General features: G+C 47.6%; 1 protein-coding gene across 1 annotated transcript in view; it reads left to right on the top strand.

The window, feature by feature from the left end:
- GRAMD1C (GRAM domain containing 1C) overlaps positions 1 to 23068 on the top strand; it is a 263253-nt gene that overhangs the window by 108605 nt on the left and 131580 nt on the right. The window contains exons 3-5 of the mRNA XM_082245479.1: positions 8148 to 8232; positions 13529 to 13632; positions 20589 to 20684. Of these exons, the coding sequence (XP_082101605.1) occupies positions 8148 to 8232; positions 13529 to 13632; positions 20589 to 20684 (285 nt within the window). The remainder of the gene's footprint in view (positions 1 to 8147; positions 8233 to 13528; positions 13633 to 20588; positions 20685 to 23068) is intronic.

Below are 23068 nucleotides of genomic sequence, written 5' to 3' on the forward strand. Positions count from 1 at the left end.
GCTGGGTGGAAGGAGCTGTGACTCAGATGAAGCCATATATTATTTAATATGTCATGTAATACTCCAAGAAGCTGCCACGTCCGGTCACACAGCCGCCTTTGTATTCCTTCCTATAATGTAACAGATCCACGTAAGCGTTTGTTCTGCTCTGAAGAACGCAAATAAAACCCCTGAGCCGGTGTTCTCGGTGTAATTACTGTGTTTTACAGTTTGTTTTAATGTTCACCCTCTCATGGCTGCGCTGAAGAGCACATGAAATCATACAGGTACTCCCAATGTACAAAACTATAGCACCCAACCAGCAATTGTCTTTTAATGAGCACTGACAGGTAACCTGTGATTGGTTTATGGTGTACCGACTTAAAGTGTTCACTTTCAGTAAGAGTTTCTTCAAAAATAACCCCAATGCAATTCCAAATCCTCTGAATAGTACCTACCAGTGTGCCCCCTTTTTTCAAGGACCTCTGATGTGATGGGGGGCTTCTGATGTAATGAGAGGACCACTGATGTGAAAGGGGGACCTCTGATGTGATGGGGGACCTCTGATGTGATGGGGGACCTCTGATGTGATGGGGGACCTCTGATGTTAAAGGGTGTCTTCTGATGTAATGAGAGGACCACTGATGAGAAAGGGAGGCTTCTGATGTAATGAGAGGACCACTGATGTGAAAGGGGGACCTCTGATGTGATGGGGGATCTCTGATGTGATGGGGGACCTCTGATGTTAAAGGGTGTCTTCTGATGTAATGAGAGGACCACTGATGAGAAAGGGAGGCTTCTGATGTAATGAGAGGACCACTGATGTGAAAGGGGGGCTTCTGATGTGATGGGGGACCTCTGATGTGATGGGGGACCTCTGATGTTAAAGGGTGTCTTCTGATGTAATGAGAGGACCACTGATGAGAAAGGGAGGCTTCTGATGTAATGAGAGGACCACTGATGTGAAAGGGGGGCTTGTGATGTGATGGGGGACCTCTGATGTGAAAGGGGGGCTTCTGATGTAATGAGAGGACCATTGATGTGAAAGGGGGGCTTCTGATGTGATGGGAAGACCATTGATGTGAAGTTGTGACCTGTGATGTGTTCCCAACACTCAGGAAGAGATTCCACCTCCTACAGACCTATGCCACCGCATTTCCTCTGCTGGGCTACTGTAGGCTGGGTTCCGATGCGAAGAGGAGACTGTGTGATTGGGGGGGGGGGGCTCATTTATGGAGAGACTGTGTGATTGGGGGCTCTATGATGAAGGGGCTGTGTAATTGGGGGGCTCTGTAAAGAGGACACTGTGTGATTGGGGGCTCTGTAATGGAGAGACTTTGTGATTTGGGGGCTCTGTGATGAGGTCACTGTGTAATTGGGGGGGGGGGGGCTCTATGATGAAGGGGCTGTGTAATTGGGGGGCTGTGTAATTGGGGGGGCTCTGTAAAGAGGACACTGTGTGATTGCAGGGCTCTGTGATGTAGAGACTGTGTGATTGGGGGGCTCTGTGATGAGGACACTGTGTGATTGGGGGGCTCTGTGATGAGGACACTGTGTGATTGGGGGGCTCTGTGATGAGGACACTGTGTGATTGGGGGGCTCTGTGATGAGGACACTGTGTGATTGGGGGGCTCTGTGATGAGGACACTGTGTGATTGCAGGACTCTGTAATGGAGAGACTGTGTGATTTGGGGGCTCTGTGATGAGGACACTGTGTGATTGGGGGGCTCTGTGATGAGGACACTGTGTGATTGGGGGGCTCTGTGATGAGGACACTGTGTGATTGCAGGACTCTGTAATGGAGAGACAGTGTGATCTGGGGGCTCTGTGATGAGGTCACTGTGTAATTTGGGGGGGGGGGGGCTCTGTGATGGAGAGACTGTGTTTGAGGGGCTCTGTGATGGAGGGACTGTGTGATTGGGGGGCTCTGTGATAAGGACACTGTGTGATTGCAGGACTCTGTGATGGAGAGACGGTGTGATCTGGGGGCTCTGTGATGAGGTCACTGTGTAATTTGGGGGGGGGGCTCTGTGATGGAGAGACTGTGTTTGAGGGGCTCTGTGATGGAGGGACTGTGTGATTGGGGGGCTCTGGGATGAGGTACTGTGTGACTGGGAGGCTATGCGATGAGGGTACTGTGTTATTGGGAGGCTCTGTAATGGATGTGGGAGAGCTGTGTGAATGGGGGGACTCAGTGATAATTGGGGTCTCGTGTATAAGAAACCTCTGATTTATAGGGGTGGTCCTGATGTGGTAGGAGGCTCTCATGTATAGGGGGCTCCTGACGTGATGGAGGACCTCTGATGTGATGTGGGAGGACCTCATCTGCCATTTGGCAGGAGTAAAGCTCCAGGAACATGTGCCCGTGGTGGGCGGGTTTTCTTTTTCGGTGGGCATGGTTATTAACATGAATCTACATCGCTTGATGAAGTTATTGATAATAGGTATACATCATAGGACTTTGTTTTTCTTTTTAGGGAAGAGATTCCACCTCCTACAGACCTATGCCACCGCATTTCCTCTGCTGGGCTACTGTAGGCTGGGTTCCAATGTGAAGAGGAGACTGTGTGATTAGGGGGCTCTTTTATGGAGAGACTGTGTGATTGGGGGCTCTATGATGAAGGGGCTGTGTAATTGGGGGGCTCTGTAAAGAGGACACTGTGTGATTGAAGGGCTCTGTGATGTAGAGACTGTGTGATTGGGGGGCTCTGTGATAAGGACACTGTGTGATTGGGGGGCTCTGTAATGGAGAGACTGTGTGATTTGGGGGCTCTGTGATGAGGTCACTGTGTAATTGGGGGGGGGCTCTGTGATGGAGAGACTGTGTTTGAGGGGCTCTGTGATGAAGGGACTGTGTATTGGGGGCTCTGTGATGAGGTACTGTGTGATTGGGAGGCTCTGTGATGAGGGTACTGTGTTATTGGGAGGCTCTGTGATGGATGTGGAAGAGCTGTGTGAATGGGGGGACTCTGTGATAATTGGGGTCTCGTGTATAAGAAACCTCTGATTTATAGGGGTGGTCCTGATGTGATAGGAGGCTCTCATGTATAGGGGGCCCCTGACGTGATGGAGGACCTCTAATGTGATGTGGGAGGACCTCATCTGTCATTTGGCAGGAATAAAGCTCCAGGAACATGTGCCTGTGGTTGGCGGGTTTCCTTTTTTGGTGGGCATGGTTATTGACTTGGATCTATATCGCTTGGTGAAGTTGTTGACAATGGATATACATCATAGGACATTTTTTTTCTTTTTAGGGAAACCCAACCCTTTTGTGCCAGGTTCCCCATGAAGGGTCTAGTTTAGAATCAGAGGGGGAACCCCACACCATTTTTTTTCCCATGCGTGGTCCCCCATTACCATCTTTACCAGACCCTCATCCTGGCTAAGGGTCTGATATAGATAAAGGAAATCCCCAGCCATTTGTTTACAGAGTGAGGAGGCCGAGGCCCGGGAGCTGTCATTTCACTGGCAATTTAGACACTTTTTTCATTGTAAGTTTCAGTGTTGATGTAATAGGTTGTACACATTGTACAGATGACAGACAGGGTCAGGGCACCCCCCCCCCCCCTCCCCCAGGCATGTTATTTAATGCCATTTTGCATTTTCAATGTTTCACTTAAAGCATTACTAAAATCTGTGCTCCTTGCCAGACAGAATTTAGGATTTTTTTTTTATTGCTCTAGTACATGTTCCCCGGGGCACTGCCCAGCCACCCCTGTCGTTTGTTTGACAATCCCTAACCTATTAGCCTAGAAATTTGCCATTACTATATTTTTTAACATTCATCCCCTGTTGACTTCAATGGAGTTTGGATTTGATCCCTGAACTTTAGTCGTGTTTGCTGAACCTGCCCTGTCCTTAATGCCCAGCTCAATAAGGGCCGAACTGTGACCACAAGGATGGAAGGACGCAATTGTCTACAATGCCTTTGTACATTGTATCATTTTTAATACTCTTCACTAGAAACAGCTGAACTAATTTTGAGGTGAGTATTTATTTTATTGAGGAGTGATGGTCAGGTTGTCCTCAACTTTTGACCATATAGTAGGTGTGATGGTCAGGGCATCCTCAACTTTTGGCTATATAGTAGGTGTTATAGTCAGGGTGTCCTCAACTTTTGGCCATATAGGAAATGTGATGGTCAGGGTGTCCTAAACTTTTGACCATATAGTAGGTGTGATGGTCAGGGCGTCCTCAACTTTTGGCCATATTGTAGGTGTAATGGTCAGGGTGTGCTCAGCTTTTGGCCATATAGTAGGTGTAATGGTCCGGGTGTCCTCAGCTTTTGGCCCTATAGTAGGTGTAATGGTCAGGGTGTGCTCAGCTTTTGGCCATATAGTAGGTGTGATGGTCAGGATGTCCTCAGCTTTTGGCCATATAGTAGGTGTAATGGTCAGGGTGTCTTCAGCTTTTGGCCATATAGTAGGTGTAATGGTCAGGGTGTGCTCAGCTTTTGGCCATATAGTAGGTGTAATGGTCAGGGTGTGCTCAACTTTTGGCCATATAGTAGGTGTGATGGTCAGGATGTCCTCAGCTTTTGGCCATATATTATCCACTTCCCGCAAACCCACGTACCTGTACATTGGCTTGAAGAAATGGTCGTACCGGGGTGATGCCTGCAGCTAGAGGCATCACCTCGTTACCGCTTTTTTATAAGAGGCATCATCTCGTTACTGTTTTTTTATAGCTGGCACTTGGCTTTCTGGAGATAACAACCGATGCAGCTCAGCAGCTGCTCCGCCATTATTGCAGTGAGCGGGAGGAGACGTCTCCCCCTCCCGCCGCCTTCCGCCACTCTGCCCGGGTCTCCAGTCCCACCGGGAGACCCGAGCAACCAGCTGGCATGTCCGCTGGCTGGTTACAGTCAAGAACGAAGCCAGATTTGGCTTCAATCGGGACTCAGATCATGTGACCTGGAAGCAGCGTCACAACGTCACTACAGGTTTACTCGGCTGCTAATGGCGCCGATTGAAAAAAACTGTCAGTATTCAAAAATGCTGTTTGTGGCGTTTTTAATACTTTGAAGTGCAGTGGAGGGGTTTGGGCTCTTTTTGACCCCAGATCCCTCCATAAAGAGTACCTGTTGCTGCCTAATGCTATCACAAGGGATGTTTACATTCCTTGTGACAGCAATAAAAGTGATCAGATTTATTTATTTAAAAAAAAAAAAAACAGTGTTAAAAGTAAAATAAAATAAATAGGAAAAAAAATGTTTTAAGCGCCCTGTCCCCATGAGCTCGCGCACCAAAGAAAACGAATACGTACGTCGCGCTTGCAAATGTAAACGGTGTTCGCACCACACATGTGAGGTATCGCCGCGGCCACCAGAGTGAGAGCAATAATTTTAGCAAAAGAGCTCCTCTTTAATTCTAAACTGGCAACCGTTAAACATTTTTAAAGCGTCGCCTATGGAGACTTTTAAGTACCGTAGTTTGTCTCCATTCCATTAATGTGCGCAATTTTAAACCAAAACATGTTAGGTATCTATTTTCTCGGCGTGACATCATCTTTCACAATATACAAAAAAATGAGGCTAACTTTACTGTTTCGTCTTTTAGATTCAGTGAATTGTGTTTGAAACACCACTGCGCAAATAAAGCTTGACAAAAAATATTGCAACGACCGCCATTTTATTCTTCAGAGTCTTTGCTAAAAAATGTATATAATGTTTGGGGGGGTTATAAGTAATTTTCTATCGAAAGATACTGATTTTAACTTGTAAACAACATGTGTCCGAAAACGGCTTGGTCCTAATATGGTTGTGATGGTCAGGGTGTCCTCAACTTTTGGCTATATAGTAGGTGAAATGGTCAGGGTGTCCTCAATTTTTGGCCATATAGTAGGTGTAATAATAAGGGTGACCTCAACTTTTGGCCATATAGTAAGTGTGATGGTCAGGGTGTCTTTGACTTTTGTCCATATAGTAGGTGTAATGGTCAGGGTGTCCTCGACTTTTGGCCATATAGGAAGTGTGATGGTCAGGATGTCCTAAACTTTTCACCATATAGTAGATGTGATGGTCAGGGTGTCCTCAACTTTTGGCCATATAGTAGGTGTAATGGTCAGGGTGTGCTCAGCTTTTGGCCATATAGCAAGTGTAATGGTCGGGGTGTCCTAAACTTTTGACCATATAGTAGGTGTGATGGTCAGGGCGTCCTCAACTTTTGGCCATATAGTAGGTGTAATGGTCAGGGTGTTCTCAGCTTTTGGCCATATAGTAGGTGTAATGGTCAGGGTGTCCTCAGCTTTTGGCCATATAGTAGGTGTAATGGTCAGGGTGTCTTTGACTTTTGTCCATATAGTAGGTGTAATGGTCAGGGTGTCCTCGACTTTTGGCCATATAGTAGGCGTAATGGTCAGGGTGTCCTAGACTTTTTGGCCATATAGGAAGTGTGATGGTCAGGGTGTCCTAAACTTTTGACCATATAGTAGGTGTGATGGTCAAGGCGTCCTCAACTTTTGGCTATATTGTAGGTGTAATGGTAAGGGTGTGTTCAGCTTTTGGCCATATAGTAGGTGTAATGGTCAGGGTGTCCGCAGCTTTTGGCCACATAGTAGGTGTAATGGTCAGGGTGTCTTTGACTTTTGTCCATATAGTAGGTGTAATGGTCAGGGTGTCCTCGACTTTTGGCCATATAGTAGGCGTAATGGTCAGGGTGTCCTAGACTTTTTGGCCATATAGGAAGTGTGATGGTCAGGGTGTCCTAAACTTTTGACCATATAGTAGGTGTGATGGTCAAGGCGTCCTCAACTTTTGGCTATATTGTAGGTGTAATGGTAAGGGTGTGTTCAGCTTTTGGCCATATAGTAGGTGTAATGGTCAGGGTGTCCGCAGCTTTTGGCCACATAGTAGGTGTAATGGTCAGGGTGTCCTCAGCTTTTGGCCACATAGTAGGTGTAATGGTCAGGGTGTCCTCAGCTTTTGGCCATATAGTAGGTGTCATGGTCAGGGTGTCCTCAGCTTTTGGCCACATAGTAGGTGTAATGGTCAGGATGTCCTCAGCTTTTGGCCACATAGTAGGTGTAATGGTCAGGATGTCCTCAGCTTTTGGCCATATAGTAGGTGTAATGGTCAGGGTGTCCTCAGCTTTTGGCCTTATAGTAGGTGCAATGGTCAGTGTGTTCTCAGGTTTTAGCCATATAGTAGGTGTATTGGTCAGGGTGTCCTCAGCTTTTGGCCATATAGTAGGTGTATTGGTCAGGATGTCCTCAGCTTTTGGCCTTATAGTAGGTGCAATGGTCAGGGTGTTCTCAGGTTTTAGCCATATAGTAGGTGTATTGGTCAGGGTGTCCTCAGCTTTTGGCCATATAGTAGGTGTATTGGTCAGGATGTCCTCAGCTTTTGGCCTTATAGTAGGTGCAATGGTCAGGGTGTTCTCAGGTTTTAGCCATATAGTAGGTGTAATGGTCAGGGTGTCCTCAGCTTTTGGCCATATAGTAGGTGCAATGGTCAGGGTGTTCTCAGCTTTTCGCCATATAGTAGGTGTAATGGTCAGGGTGTCCTCAGCTTTTCGCCATATAGTAGGTGTAATGGTCAGGGTGTCCTCAGCTTTTGGCCATATAGTAGGTGTAATGGTCAGGGCGTCCTCAGCTTTTCGCCATATAGTAGGTGTAATGGTCAGGGTGTCCTCAGCTTTTGGCCATATAGTAGGGGTAATGGCCAGGGTGTTCTCAGATTTTGGCCATATAGTAGGTGTAATGGTCAGGGTGTCCTCAGCTTTTGGCCATATAGTAGGTGTGATGGTCAGGGTGTCCTCAGCTTTTGGCCATATAGTAGGTGTGATGGTCAGGGTGTCCTCAGCTTTTGGCCATATACTGTATCTTGCATATGGCATCTCAGCAGCTATACATGGAGCCTGAAGTAAAAAGTGTAAAGGTTTCAGGAAAGTATTTGGCCTCCTCCATTATCTCTGGAATGTGTCACCCCAGGGAGGCCTGCCTGGACATTTGTACTGTGTGAATTTTAGTTCTCTCCGGCCAATTGTGTAGACATCTGTCATCTCCCAGTTCCCTGATCCTTGACACTCTGCAGAGGAAGAGGATGGAGGACGACATACAGGACCAGCTCCTGGCAGATGAAGCCCATACCTTTCATGTACGTGGCCTTTATTGGTGGAAATCTAGACACATATACATGAATTGTAATCTTTGTCTATCTCTTGCCACAGGTCTCAAGCTCCACCTACAAACAGCGCAGCGAAGAGTTTCAGAAATTGTTTAAAGATTTGCCGGAGAGCGAGAAGCTGATTGTTGGTGAGTTGACGCTGTTTGCGGTCACCGGGGAGGAGGGATTTATTGTTGGGGGGGGGGGGGGGTCAGTGAGACCAATTGACCAAAGAAGTTACAAAATCTTCACCCAAATAATGGTGTGAACATTTACATCAATTTTCCATTCATGTGAATACCCAATCATGTGCGATTCTCACTTTTTTCAGCGACGATTATCAACGTTTGTAGTAAATCTGCCCTACTGTCTATAGAGAATATTTTGACTGTGGGTCCTTGTCACACTGCCGATTTTCTAGCAGTGATACACTATATTACCAAAAGTATTGGGATGCCTGCCTTTACAAGCACACAGGAACTTTAGCCACTTAAGCCCCGGAAGATTTTACCCCCATTCCGACCAGGGTTTTTTTTGCGATTCGGCACTGCGTGATTTAACGGACAATTGTGCGGTCTTGCGACGATGTACCTAAACGAATTTGACGTCCCTTTTTTCCCCACAAACAGAGCTTTCTTTTGGTGGTATTTGATCACCTGTGCGATTTTTACTTTTTGCGCTATAAACAAAAAAAGAGCGACAATTTAGCAAAAATAACAATATTTTTCACATTTTTTTATATGAAATTCCCCAAAAAAAAAATGTAAAAATCATAATTGTTTAACATTTTAGGTCAATTTGTTTTATGCTACATATGTTTGGTAAAAAAAATCGCAAAAAGCGTATTTTGATTGGTTTGCGCAAAAGTTATTGCGTTTACTAACTAAGGGAAAGATTTTTGTCATTTTTGGCGGGTTTTTTTTAACGCGTAATGGCGGCAATCTGCGATTTTTTTTCGGTACTGCGACATTGCGGCGGACAGATCGGACCCTTGACTGACATTTTTGACACTTTTGGGGGTACCAGTGACATTACTACAGTAATCAGTGCTATACATATGCACTGTTACTGCAAAATGACACTGTCAGGGAAGGGGTTAACTTTATTGGGGAAGGAGGGGTTAAGTGTGTCCCTAGGGGCGTGATTCTAACTGTGATTGGCTGTGGCTACTGGTGTAGGAACAGTGATCAACGGTCCTACATAGTAGAACCGTATGATCACTATTCCTACACAAGGGAGAATGACACGCGGCTTGATTACACTAGCCGCCTGCCTTTCTCCCTCTGCACCGGAAAATCGCGAGTGACCGGCGGACATCGGGTCCGCCGGTCACACGCACGGACTTCCCAGGGAACGAACCGGGGCGGGCGCACGCCTCCGTGGGCACGCGCTCACCCGCTATTGGCTCACAAGCAAGTGACAGGCGAGTGACGTACCCATACGTCACTTTGCCTGGCCGGGGCTGACCGCCGCAGTATATGTACTTGCGGCGGTTGGCAACCGGTTAATGGCATCCCAATCTTAGTCCGTAGGGTTCAATGTTGAGTTAGCCCACCCTTTGAAGCTATAACAGCTTCAACTCTTCTGTGAAGGCTGTCCACAAGGTTTAGGAGTGTGTCTATGGGAATGTTTGACCATTCTTCCAGAAGCACATCTGCACCTCGGATTGAGGTCAGGACTCTGTGCAGGCCAGTCAACTTCCTCCACCCCAAACTCGCTCATCCATGTCTTTATGGACCTTGCTTTGCACACTGGTCCAAATCATTTGGTGGAGGGGGATTATGGTGTGGGGTTGTTTTTTAGGGCTTGGCCTCTTAGTTCCAGTGAAGGGAACTCTTAAGGCGTCAGCATACCAAGACATTTTGGACAATTTCATGCTCCCAACTTTGTGGGAACAGTTTGGGGATGGCTCTTTCCTGTTCTGTTCCAATATCACCAGTACAGAAAGCAAGGTCCATAAAGACATGGATGAGCAAGTTTGAGGTGGAAGAACTTGACTGGCCTGCTCCCAACTTTGTGGGAGTAGTTTGGGGATGGCCCTTTCTGCTCCACCATGACTGCGCACCAGAGTCTCAAAGCAAGGTCCATAAAACGAGTTTGGGGTGGAAGAACTTGATTAGCCTGCACAGAGTCCTGACCTCAACCCGATAGAACACCTTTGGGATGAATTAGAGCGGAGACTGCAAGCCAGGTCTTTTCATCCAACATCAGTGCCTGACCTCACAAATGCACTTCTGGAAGATTGATCAAACATTCCCATAGACACACTCCTAAACCTTGTGGACAGCCTTCCCAGAAGAGTTGAAGCTGTTATAGCTGCAAAGGGTGGTCCAACTCCATATTGAACCCTACAGACTAAGACTGGGATGCCATTAAAGTTCATGTGTGTGTAAAGGCAGGCGTCCCAATACTTTTGGTAATATAGTGTATGTATTAGCTACAGATTTGCTCTTTTAGCATTTTGTTGAAAAATTTAATTTCAGTTAACAAAAGGTCCATTTTACCAAAATGGTGGTCTTCTGCACACAGACTCCCTGTTGCATACATTTGAATAAAATGGGTGAAAGATGGCATCAGCTCCTGTTTTTCACCTCCCCAGACGTGTTTCGCCCTTTTTCGGGGCTTCATCGTTGACAAAAATTTTCCGAATTTTTCATTTGACAGAAGTTGATATAATGATTGACTTCTGTCTAGCAGGGATGGGAACACACTTACACTGATTGACATTTGGCTGGTCCAGCATGGCCACCTATAGGCTCTTAACCCTGGAAAGGACAGACTGAGCTGTGGGATAAGTACATAGAGGAGACCTTCCAGTGGTTACACCCTGACCCTGCCCAGATTTAGGTGAGATGACACAGAGGGGTGGATTTACTAAAGGCAATTAGACATTGCACTTTGCAAAGTGCAATTACCCTCTGCAAGTGCAATGGCTCCAGAGCTTAGTAAATGAGGTAAGACTTCACTTCTTCACTTTGCAAAGAGTATCCAATCACGTGAAAGGAAAATTAAAAAAAAACAGCATTTTTGCTTGCACATGATTGGGTGATGGAAGTCAGACTCAGCAGAGCTTCTGCTCATTTACTAAAGTCAGGAGCAACTGCGTTTGTAGAGTGCCACTTGCCTTTTGCAAAGTGCAGAGTCTATTTGTCTTTAGTAAATCAATCCCAGAGATCGGTCTATAGAGGTGGCCACACATGTATTGATATTATCCTAAAATACTGTTCATTCAATGCAACTAAAATGGTCAAACTCCATTTGGTCGATTTAGTAAGTTCTTGACGGACATCAACTCTGCTAAGATGATTGGCCTTGTTGGAATTTCGATGATCCTGTCTGATCAATCCAACAATTACCTGCATGTGTCAGGAGAACCGTTCCAAAGTTAGATTGGGTCAATTATAATTTTTAAATGATCCTTTACATTTATCAATAAAAGATCGTATTGTCGGATATTTTCAATCAATCGCAAAGTGCAGGATAATACCCCGTGTTTTGCATTGTTCAATATTTTATTTTATTTTTTATTTTATTTTATTTATTATTTTATTTTATTTATTATTTTATTTTACTTTATTTTATTTTATTTTATTTTATTTATTATTTTATTTTATTTTATTTTTTTATTATTTTATTTTATTTTTATTTTATTTTATTTATGTTATTTTATTATTTTTGTATTATTTTATTTAAATGTATTTTATTTTATGATGAATGGGATGTTTGTGATTACTCTGAATCAACCTAAATCTCAGTATGACCACCTATATGGTGACAGACAGACCTGGAATTCTGTGTATGTACTTACCCTGTCCCAGGGTCGGGGGTCGTATTTCAGAGGTCAGATTAAGGGTCACATACAATCTGAGTGTCAGCTCATATTTCTCAGCTGTCCTGTCCCTGCAGAAAACCCTGATATGACCTATATAGGAGTTTAAACATGAACATTTAAAGGGCCAGTGCACCCAATTTTTTTTTTATTGTTTAATACAGGGGGTCTTCAAACTATGGCCCTCCATTTGTTCAGGAACTACAATTCCCATCATGCCTAGTCACTTCTGTGAATGTCAGAGTTTTACAAAGCCTCATGGGATGTGTAGTTTGAGGATCCCTGGTTTAGTATATACTGAAGAGTTCATCTATTCATCGTTTATGTTTCTTAGTATCTCTAGTACAGCAGTCTCCAAACTGTGGCCCAGGGGCCAGATGCGGCTCTTTGCTTGCCTTTATCCAGCCCTTGAGGCATTATTCCTGCTAATGACACCAACAATGGGGCATTATTCCTCCCACTGACACCAACAATGTGGCACTATTCCTTCCACTGACACCAACAATGGGGCATAATTCCTCCCACTGACACCAACAATGTGGCACTATGCCTTCAACTGACACCAACAACGGGGCACTATTCCTTCCACTAATACCAACAATGTGGCACTATGCCTTCAACTGACATCAATGATGGGGCTCTATTCCTTTCACTGACACCAAGAATGTGGTACTATTCCTTCAACTGACAAAAACGATGAGGCATAATTCCTTCTACTGATACCAATAATGTGGCACTATGCCTTCAACTGACATCAACGATGTGGCATAATTCCTTGCACTGACACCAACAATGGGGCACTATTCCTTCCACTGACACCAACAATGTGGCACTATTCCTTCAACTGACATCAATGATGGGGCACTATTCCTTCCACTGACACCAATAATGTGGCACTATTCCTCCCACTGACATCAATGATGGGGCACTATTCCTCCCACTGACACCAACAATGTGGCACTATTCCTTCAACTGACACGAACAATGGGGCACTATGCCTTCCACTGACATTACCAATGGGGCATAATTCCTTGCACTGACACCAACAATGAGGCATAATTCCTTGCACTGACACCAACAATGTGGCACTATTCCTTCCACTGACACCAACAATGAGGCACTATGCCTTCAACTGACATCAACGATGGGGCACTATGCCTTCCACTGACACCAACAATGTGGCACTATTCCTTCCACTGACACGAACAATGAGGCGCTATTCCTTCCACTGACACCAACAATATGGCACTATGCCTTCAACTGACATCAACGATGGGGCATAATTCCTTTCACTGACACCAACAATGTGGCACTATTACTCCTACTGACACCAACTATTTCTCCCCCAATACCAAAGATCGGGCATTGTCTACTCACACTGGCCACAATCTGGCTCCCCTAAAGTCTGAAGGACAGTAAACTGGCCCTTTGTTTGTTTTGCCATTAAAGTTCTTGTGCGTGTAAAGGCAGGCGTCCCAATACTTTTGGTAATATAGTGTATATTGAAAGTTTCCATGGGGTGCACTTACTTTTTCACATGATTGTGTATCCGAGTCATGCATGGTATTTCTGGTAGTCGTGTTTGCACTTTATAACTGGTCTGTCTCTGCCCTCAGATTACGCCTGTGCCCTACAGAAGGACATCCTACTGCAAGGCCGCCTTTACCTGTCCGAGAGCTGGATCTGCTTCCACAGCAACATCTTCCGCTGGGAGACTACGGTGAGAGGCCGCTGTCCATGGCTAGCCCGCCTTCCGCTATGTGTGATCTGTGCCATGGCATCCCCCAGAAGGCACATGTAGTAGGCTCATTTCTAACAAGCCCATTTCATTTGTTGCACTACTACTCTCATCTTCCTGGCGATCAAAGGGTTAAATGTGAGCCTAGGCAGTGTGTACTGTATGCAGGGGCTGACTGGTAACTTTCGGCCCAGGGGGCAAGTACAATCCAGAGGTCCATGGTGCAGCGACTTGGCCCCCCTCTTCCCGGCCTCTCTCTAACCCCCCATTCAAGGCTGAAGCTCCCACCGGCCGAATCTGGGTTCCCGACCTGGCCAGCAGGGGCGGTTGGGGGAGCTGAGACAGCTCAGTTGGGGCTGGCCGGGGGGGGAGAGTCTCCAGTGGGTCATGGAACCGGCCTCTGCTCAGACACAGTTTACACCATCCATGCTGGGGGGGGGGGGGGGGTTGTGCTCTGTCCTTGTCTTCATCCTGCACTCAGTAGGTCAGCAGTGAGGACTTCTTACTTCTCTACAGCAGGCATCATTTAGGCACGTCTGTGGCAGAAGCGGTGCAGCCTTTTTACAGGGCATCAGAGCGGCCCAGGGGGCAATTGCCCCCTTGCTCCCTGGCCCAGCCCCCCCCCCCCCCACTGTATGTTTTTCTTTTACTAAGCAATGTCTTTTGCAGGGAAAGAAAATCCATTACATCCCTGCTAACAGAACAGAGCTCTGCATTGTTTACATTGGCAGAGTTCTGTGTCTCTCCTGGCCGATCAGCGGCAAACATCCATTGGCCGACACCTGCTGATCAGCTTGCGCTTGTGCGCGCCCTCTACTGGGAAGTGCCAGATCACGTACCTGCATTGTTTACATTGGCAGAGTTCTGTTCTGTGTCTCTCCTCGCCGATCAGCGGGTGCCGGCAGACATCCGTTGGCTGACACTTGCTGATCAGCTTAGACTTGTGCGTGCCCTCTACCGGGAAGTGCCGGATCACGTACCTGCATTGTTTACATAAGCAGAGTTCTGTGTCTCTCCTCGCCGATCAGCGAGTGCCGGCAGACATCCATTGGCCGACACCTGCTGATCAGCTTGTGCTTGTGCGCGCCCCCTACCGGGAAGTGCCGGATCACGTACCTGCATTGTTTACATAGGCAGAGTTCTGTGTCTCTCCTCACCGATCAGCGGGTGCCAACAGACATCCATTGGCCGACACCTGCTGATCAGCTTGTGCTTGTGCGCGCCCTCTACCGGGAAGTGCCGGATCACGTACCTGCATTGTTTACATAAGCAGAGTTCTGTGTCTCTCCTCGCCGATCAGCGAGTGCCGGCAGACATCCATTGGCCGACACCTGCTGATCAGCTTGTGCTTGTGCGCGCCCCCTACCGGGAAGTGCCGGATCACGTACCTGCATTGTTTACATAGGCAGAGTTCTGTGTCTTTCCTCGCCGATCAGCGGGTGCCGGCAGACATCCATTGGCCGACACCTGCTGATCAGCTTGCGCTTGTGCGCGCCCTCTACTGGGAAGTGTCAGATCACGTACCTGCATTGTTTACATTGGCAGAGTTCTGTTCTGTGTCTCTCCTCGCCGATCAGCGGGTGCCGGCAGACATCCGTTGGCTGACACCTGCTGATCAGCTTAGACTTGTGCGTGCCCTCTACCGGGAAGTGCCGGATCACGTACCTGCATTGTTTACATAAGCAGAGTTCTGTGTCTCTCCTCGCCGATCAGCGAGTGCCGGCAGACATCCATTGGCCGACACCTGCTGATCAGCTTGTGCTTGTGCGCGCCCCCTACCGGGAAGTGCCGGATCACGTACCTGCATTGTTTACATAGGCAGAGTTCTGTGTCTCTCCTCACCGATCAGCGGGTGCCAACAGACATCCATTGGCCGACACCTGCTGATCAGCTTGTGCGCGCCCCCTACCGGGAAGTGCTGGATCACGTACCTGCATTGTTTACATAGGCAGAGTTCTGTGTCTTTCCTCGCCGATCAGCGGGTGCCAACAGACATCCATTGGCCGACACCTGCTGATCAGCTTGTGCTTGTGCGCACCCTCTACCGGGAAGTGCCAGATCAGGTACCTAGTACATGATCCGGCGCAGGAGAGCCGCTCTGCTGCCATGTAACTACATTTTGCAGTCAGGAGGCGGTAATTAAGCCAGTCCATACTTCCTTCATTTCAGGGAAACAAAATCCAGCACATCCCCGCTGACAGGACGGAGCTCTGTATTGTTTACATAGGCAGAGCTCTGTCCTGTCTGTCTCCTCGCCCAGTTGTCATCTAATGGCCGGCAGATGCTCATCAGCTTGTGACCCCTACCCGGAAGTGCCAGATCATGTGCTAGGTACGTGATCTGGCACAGGAGAGCCGCTCTGCCGCTGTATAACGGCGTTATGCGATCGGCAAGTGGTTAAAAACAGCATATTATATACTCACAAAAAATAGTGGCTAGCTCTTCCGCCTGGCAGCACTGGGGTCACCGGTTCGAATCCCAACCATGTTGCTACCTGCCTGTAGTTTCCATGTTCTCCCTGTGCCTGCTTGGGTTTCCTCCGGGTCCTCCAGTTTCCTCCCACCTTCCAAAGACATGCTGTGAGGTTAATTGGCTCCTGTCTAAATTAAGCTATATTAATTATTTAATCTAAATTTAATTGAATTAATTATTTAATCAAAATAAATCTAAATTAAGTTAATTGGCCCTAGTATGTGTATGTATGAATGTGAGTTAGGAACCTTGGATTGTAAGTTTCCTAAGAGCAAAGACTGATGTGAATGTACTTTATACACTAAATTGTCAAAAGTATAGGGACGCCTGCCTTTACTCGCTCATGAACTTTAATGGCATCCCAGTCTTAGTCCGTAGGGTTCAATATTGAGTTGGCCCACCCTTTGCAGCTATAAAAGCTTCAACTCTTCTGGGAAGGCTGTCCACAAGGTTTTGTAGTGTCTATGGGATAGTTTGACCATTCTTCCAGAAGCTCATTTGTGAGGTCAGGCACTGATGTTGGAGAGAAGGCCTGGCCCGCAGTCTGCGCTCTAATTCATCCCAAAGGTGTTCTGTCGGGTTGAGGTCAGGACTCTGTGCAGGCCAGCCAAGTTCCTCCACCCCAAACTCACTCATCCATGTCTTTATGGGCCTTGCTTTGTGCGCTGGTCCAAATCATTTGGTGGAGGGGGGGATTATGGTGTGGGGTTGTTTTTCAGGGGTTGGGCTTGGCCCCTTAGTTCCAGTGAAGGGAACTCTTAAGCATACCGAGACATTTTGGACAATTTCATGCTCCCAACTTTGTAGGAACAGTTTGGGGATGGCTCCTTCTGGTTCCAACATGACTGCGCACCAGTGTACAAAGCAAGGTCCATAGTATCAGTGGGAGGAATAGTGCCCATCGTTGGTGTCAGTGGGAGGAATAGTGCCCCATTGCTGGTGTCAGGGGGAGGAATAGTGCCCATTGTTGGTGTCAGTAAGAGGAATAGTGCCCATTGTTGGTGTCAGTAAGAGGAATAGTGCCCATTGTTGGTGTAAGTGGGAGGAATAGTGCCCCACTGTTAGTGTCAGTGAAAGGAATAGTGCCCCATTGTTGGTGCCATTGTTGGTGTCAGTGGAAGGAATAGTGCCCCATTGTTGGTGTCAGTGGGAGGAATAGTGCCCCATTGTTGGTGTCAGTGGGAGGAATAGTACCACATTGTTGGTGTCAGTGGGAGGAATAGTGCCCCACTGTTAGCGTCAGTGGAAGGAATAGTGCCCCATTGCCAGGGGGAGGAATAGTGCCAATCATTGCTATCAGTTGGAGGAATAGTGCCCCATTGTTAGTGTTAGCGAAAGGACTACTGCCCCATTGCTGGTGTCAGTGGAAGGGATATTGTCCAACTGTTGGTTTCATTGGCAGGAATTTGCCCCATTGTAACTGTCAGTAGAAGGAATAGTGCCCCAAGGGTGAGATAATGGCAAGCAAAGGGCCACATCTTGCCCTTGGGCGGCAGTTCGGAGACCACTGCTCTAGGGTATAATACCTGGTGACAGCAGCTGCTTAGGAATTGCTCTTTTATTTCATAGCACAGAAGCAGGTTTTATTCCACTTCCGCTTGTAGAATGGAGGAAGTTTTGACAGACCCACCCCTGCCTAACGCCCAACTCCAACCCTCTGACACCTTAGTCTGGGAGGTTCTCTGGGTATGACGTCCTTCCTATATAGCCAACTGCTGGCAGCATTAAGCTTCATTTACTGTACATGGGCTCATTCGCTCATGCAGCATAAAGTAGGGTGACTAGACGTCCCCGGCTTCCGGGGACAGTCCCTGGACTGAGGACATTATTCCCTGGACCAAGTCTGTCCCTGGTTTTGTCCCCGGATTAAGAGCCAGATTAATGTAGACAGGGCATCCGATGCTGGCTGAGAAACAGCCTGGTGGCTCAGATGCAGACGCCCCCTGCTGGACGATCTCACTGCTGCTCCTGCTGCTGTTCAGTGAAGGAGAGGCAGAGCCAAAAATTGACTGTGTGGAGGGCTGAGACCGGAAGGTGAGCAGATGAAGGGGTGTCTGGTTGTACATAGGTGAGGGCAGTGGGGGCGGGGTCAGAGCTGATGCAGCTGCATGGGAGAAGGAGAGTTTAGCTGTTGTGGGGGAAGGGCTAAGAGGTGGCTGCAGAGATAATCTGTGGGAGAAGGGGCAGAGGTGAGCTATGGATACGAGGGCAGATGTGTCCTCTGTGCATAGCAAACCTCTGAACCCTGCACTCTATGCCTAACACCCTCCTGTATGTATGTAGTCCTGTACCCAGCGCTCTGTGTATTATGCAGTCCTGTGCCCAACGCTCTGTGCATTATGCAGTCCTGTGCCCAGCGCTCTGTGTATTATGTAGTCCTGTGCCCAGCGCTTTGTGTATTATGTAGTCCTGTACCCAACGCTCTGTGCATTATGCAGTCCTGTGCCCAACGCTCTGTGCATTATGCAGTCCTGTGCCCAGCGCTCTGTGTATTATGTAGTCCTGTGCCCAGCGCTTTGTGTATTATGCAGTCCTGTGCCCAGCGCTCTGTGTATTATGCAGTCCTGTGCCCAGCACTCTGTGTATTATATAGTCCTGTACCCAGCGCTCTGTGTTTATGCAGTCCTGTACCCAACGCTCTGTGCATTATGCAGTCCTGTGCCCAGCGCTCTGTGTATTATGTAGTCCTGTGCCCAGCGCTTTGTGTATTATGTAGTCCTGTACCCAACGCTCTGTGCATTATGCAGTCCTGTGCCCAGCGCTTTGTGTATTATGCAGTCCTGTGCCCAGTGCTCTGTGTATTATGCAGTCCTGTGCCCAGCGCTCTGTGTATTATGCAGTCCTGTACCCAGCGCTCTGTGTATTATGCAGTCATGTGCCCAGCGCTCTGTGTATTATGCAGTCATGTGCCCAGCGCTCTGTGTATTATGCAGTCCTGTACTCAGCGCTCTGTGTATTGTGCAGTCCTGTGCCCAGCGCTCTGTGTATTGTGCAGTCCTGTACCCAGCGCTCTGTGTATTATGCAGTCCTGTGCCCAGCGCTCTGTGTATTATGCAGTCCTGTACTCAGCGCTCTGTGTATTGTGCAGTCCTGTGCCCAGTGCTCTGTGTATTGTGCAGTCCTGTACCCAGCGCTCTGTGTATTATGCAGTCCTGTGCCCAGCGCTCTGTGTATTATGTAGTCCTGTACCCAGTGCTATGTGTTTATGCAGTCCTGTACCCAGCGCTCTGTGTATTATACAGTCCTGTGCCCAGCGCTTTGTGTATTATGTAGTCCTGTGCCCAGTGCTCTGTGTATTATGCAGTCCTGTACTCAGTTCTCTGTGTATTATGCAGTCCTGTGCCCAGCGCTCTGTGTAATATGCAGTCCTGTACCCAGCGCTCTGTGTAGTATGCAGTCCTGTGCCCAGCGCTCTGTGTATTATGCAGTACAGTACTCAGCGCTCTGTGTATTGTGCAGTCCTGTGCCCAGCGCTCTGTGTATTATGCAGTCCTGTACCCAGAGCTCTGTGTATTATGCAGTCCTGTGCCCAGCGCTCTGTGTATTATGCAGCCCTGTACCCAGCGCTCTGTGTATTATGCAGTCCTGTGCCCAGAGCTCTGTGTATTATGCAGTCCTGTACCCAGCGCTCTGTGTATTATGCAGCCCTGTACCCAGTGCTCTGTGTATTATGCAGCCCTGTACCCAGTGCTCTGTGTATTATGCAGCCCTGTACCCAGAGCTCTGTGTAATATGCAGTTTTGTACCCAGCGCTTTGTGTATTATGCAGTCCTGTGCCCAGAGCTCTGTGTATTATGTAGTCCTGTACCCAGCGCTCTGTGTATTATGCATTCCTGTACCCAGTGCTCTGTGTATTATGCAGCCCTGTACCCAGCGCTCTGTGTATTATGCAGTCCTGTACCCAGAGCTCTGTGTAATATGCAGTCCTGTACCCAGCGCTCTGTGTAATATGCAGTCCTGTACCCAGCGCTCTGTGTAATATGCAGTCCTGTGCCCAGCGCTCTATGTAATCTGCAGTCCTGTACCCAGCGCTTTGTGTATTATGCAGCCCTGTACCCAGCGCTCTGTGTAATATGCAGTCCTGTACCCAGCGCTCTGTGTAATATGCAGTCCTGTACCCAGCGCTCTGTGTAATATGCAGTCCTGTACCCAGCGCTCTATGTAATCTGCAGTCCTGTACCCAGCGCTCTGTGTATTATGCAGTCCTGTACCCAGCGCTCTATGTAATATGCAGTCCTGTACCCAGCGCTCTGTGTAATATGCAGTCCTGTGCCATTTGCCAATAAAGAAAAATAAAAAAATATGTCTCTGGATTTCATTTTAAAAATCTGGTCACCTTAGTGTAAAGACATTGTGTATTTCTGGTGCATTCATAGACATGAGTGGGTGATGGCGGCTGTACACCACTAGGTGCCGCTATTTGTGTAAAGCAGTGCATACCGAGTAACCACTTTCCATATTTGCAGATATGTCTGCCACTGAGAGACGTCACCTCCATGACGAAGGAGAAGACCGCCCGACTCATCCCCAACGCCATCCAGATCAGCACCGAGAGCGAGAAGGTATCTGTGAGCTACCGGCCTGGAGTGCTTTACTCTATTATTCCTCTGTATAATATGCAATCAGCAATGTCTGTGGAGCTGGCCAGAGGAGCTTACACTCCACAATGTCCCCGCCACAGTCACACTAACATTATACACTCACCGGCCACTTTATTAGGTACACCTTGCTAGTAGCTGTTGGACCTCCTCTTGCCTTCATTCTTCATGGCATAGATACAACAAGGTGTTGGAAACATTCCTCAGAGATTTTGCTCTATAGTGACATGATAGCATCATGCAGTTGCTGCAGATTTGTCGGCTGCACATCCATGATGCCAATCTCCCGTATCACCACATCCCAAAGGTGCTCTATTGGATGAGATGTGGTGAGTGTGGAGGCCATTGGAGTACAGTGACCTCTGGTGAGTGTGGAGGCCATTGGAGTACAGTGACCTCTGGTGAGTGTGGAGGCCATTGGATTACAGTGACCTCTGGTGAGTGTGGAGGCCATTGGAGGACAGTGACCTCATTGTCATGGTGAAGAAACCAGTGGTGAGATGATTGGAGCTTTGTGACATGGTGCATTATCCTGCTGGAAGGAGCCATCAGAAGATGGGGACACTGTAGTCATAAAGGGATGGACATGGTCAGCAACAATACTCAGGTAGGCCATGGCGGCATTTAAACGATGCTCAATTGGTACTAAGGGGCCCAAAGTGTGCCAAGAAAATATCCCTCCACACCATTACGCCACCACCACTAGCCTGAAACAGTAAACCCCCCCCCCCTCCTCCCCCACACCATTACACCACAACCAGCCTGACCCGTTGATACAAGGCAGGATGGATCCATGACGCCAAATTCTGACCCTACCATCTGAATGTCGCAGCTGAAATCGAGACTCATCATAAAAGACAACATTTTTCCAATCTTCTATTATCCAATTTTGATGATCCTGTGCAAATTGTAGCCTCAGTTTCATGTTCTTAGCTGACAGGAGTGCCACTGGGTGTGGTCTTCTGCTTCTGTAGTCCATCTGCTTCAAGGCTCGATGTGTTGTGCTTTCAGAGATGGTATTCTGCATACCTTGGGTGTAGTAAGTGGTTATTTGAGTTACTGTTGCCTTTCTATCATCTGGAACCAGTCTGCCCATTCTCCTCTGACCTCAGCAAGGCATTTTCCTCCACACAACTGCCGCTCACTGGATATTTTCTCTTTTTCCCACCATTCTCTGTAAACCCGAGAGATGGTTGTGTGTGAAAATCCCAGAAATACTTAGACCAGCCCGTCTGCCACCAACAACCATGCCACGTTCAAAGTCACTTAAATCCCCTTTCTTCCCCATTCTGATGTTCGGTTTGAGCTTCAGCAAGTCGTTTTCACCACGTCTAGATGCCTAAATACATTGAGTTGCTGCCATGTGATTGGCTGATCAGCAATTTGTATTACAAATTTGCAATTAAACAGGTGTACCTAATAAAGTGGCCGGTGAGTGTACATTTACTGTATATATCTCTGACATATACCGCAGTGCTGTACAGAGAACACTGAGCCAGTCACATCAGTCTCTGTACCAGAGGAGCTTACACTCTAATGTCCCCATCACAGTCATACTTTAATATTATTATAAATGTATATAGCACTGACATATACTGTACCGTAGTGCTGTACATAGAGTCACATCATTGTCTGCACCAGAGGAGCTTACACTCTAATGTCCACACTGTTATTTTTTTACATTGATATAGCTCTGACATGTACCGCAGTGCTGTACAGAGAACACTGAGCCAGTCACATTTGTGTCTGTACCACAGGAGCTTACACTCTAATGTCCCCCCACAGTCACACACTATTATTATAAATTTATATATCTCTGACATATACCGCAGTGCTGTACAGAGAACACTGAGCCAGTCACATCAGTCTCTGCACCAGAAGAGCTTACACTCTAATCCCCCCCCCCCTCACCACAGTCACACACTATTAATATACATTTATGTAGCTCCAACATATACTGTAGTGCTGTACAGAGAACACTGAGTCACATCAGCCCTGGCCCCGAGAAACAAAGGGGTCCTGACAAACATTCAAACAGCCGCAATTAAAAATCAACACATTTTGTGAAATCTGATTATTTCCCATGATTGTACATGCCATCTAGTGGCAATAATGCAGTATTTTTCCTTAACCACTTGCCAACCGCATTACATACTTATACAGTATGGTGGTAGAGTGGCTCTCCTGCGCCGGATCCCGTGATTCGGCTCTTTCGGGTAGGGGGCGTACGCACACACCGCCGGCCCCACGGCGGTGCCGTGATTAGACACAGCACTTGCCGAAACTGCGTTTGCCGGCCAATGGATGCCCGCCGGCACCTGCTGAACGGCGAGAAGGAGCACAGAACA

The sequence above is a fragment of the Pelophylax lessonae genome, assembly GCF_965119305.1.
Source record: "Pelophylax lessonae genome assembly, chromosome: 2".
NCBI lineage: Eukaryota > Metazoa > Chordata > Amphibia > Anura > Ranidae > Pelophylax > Pelophylax lessonae.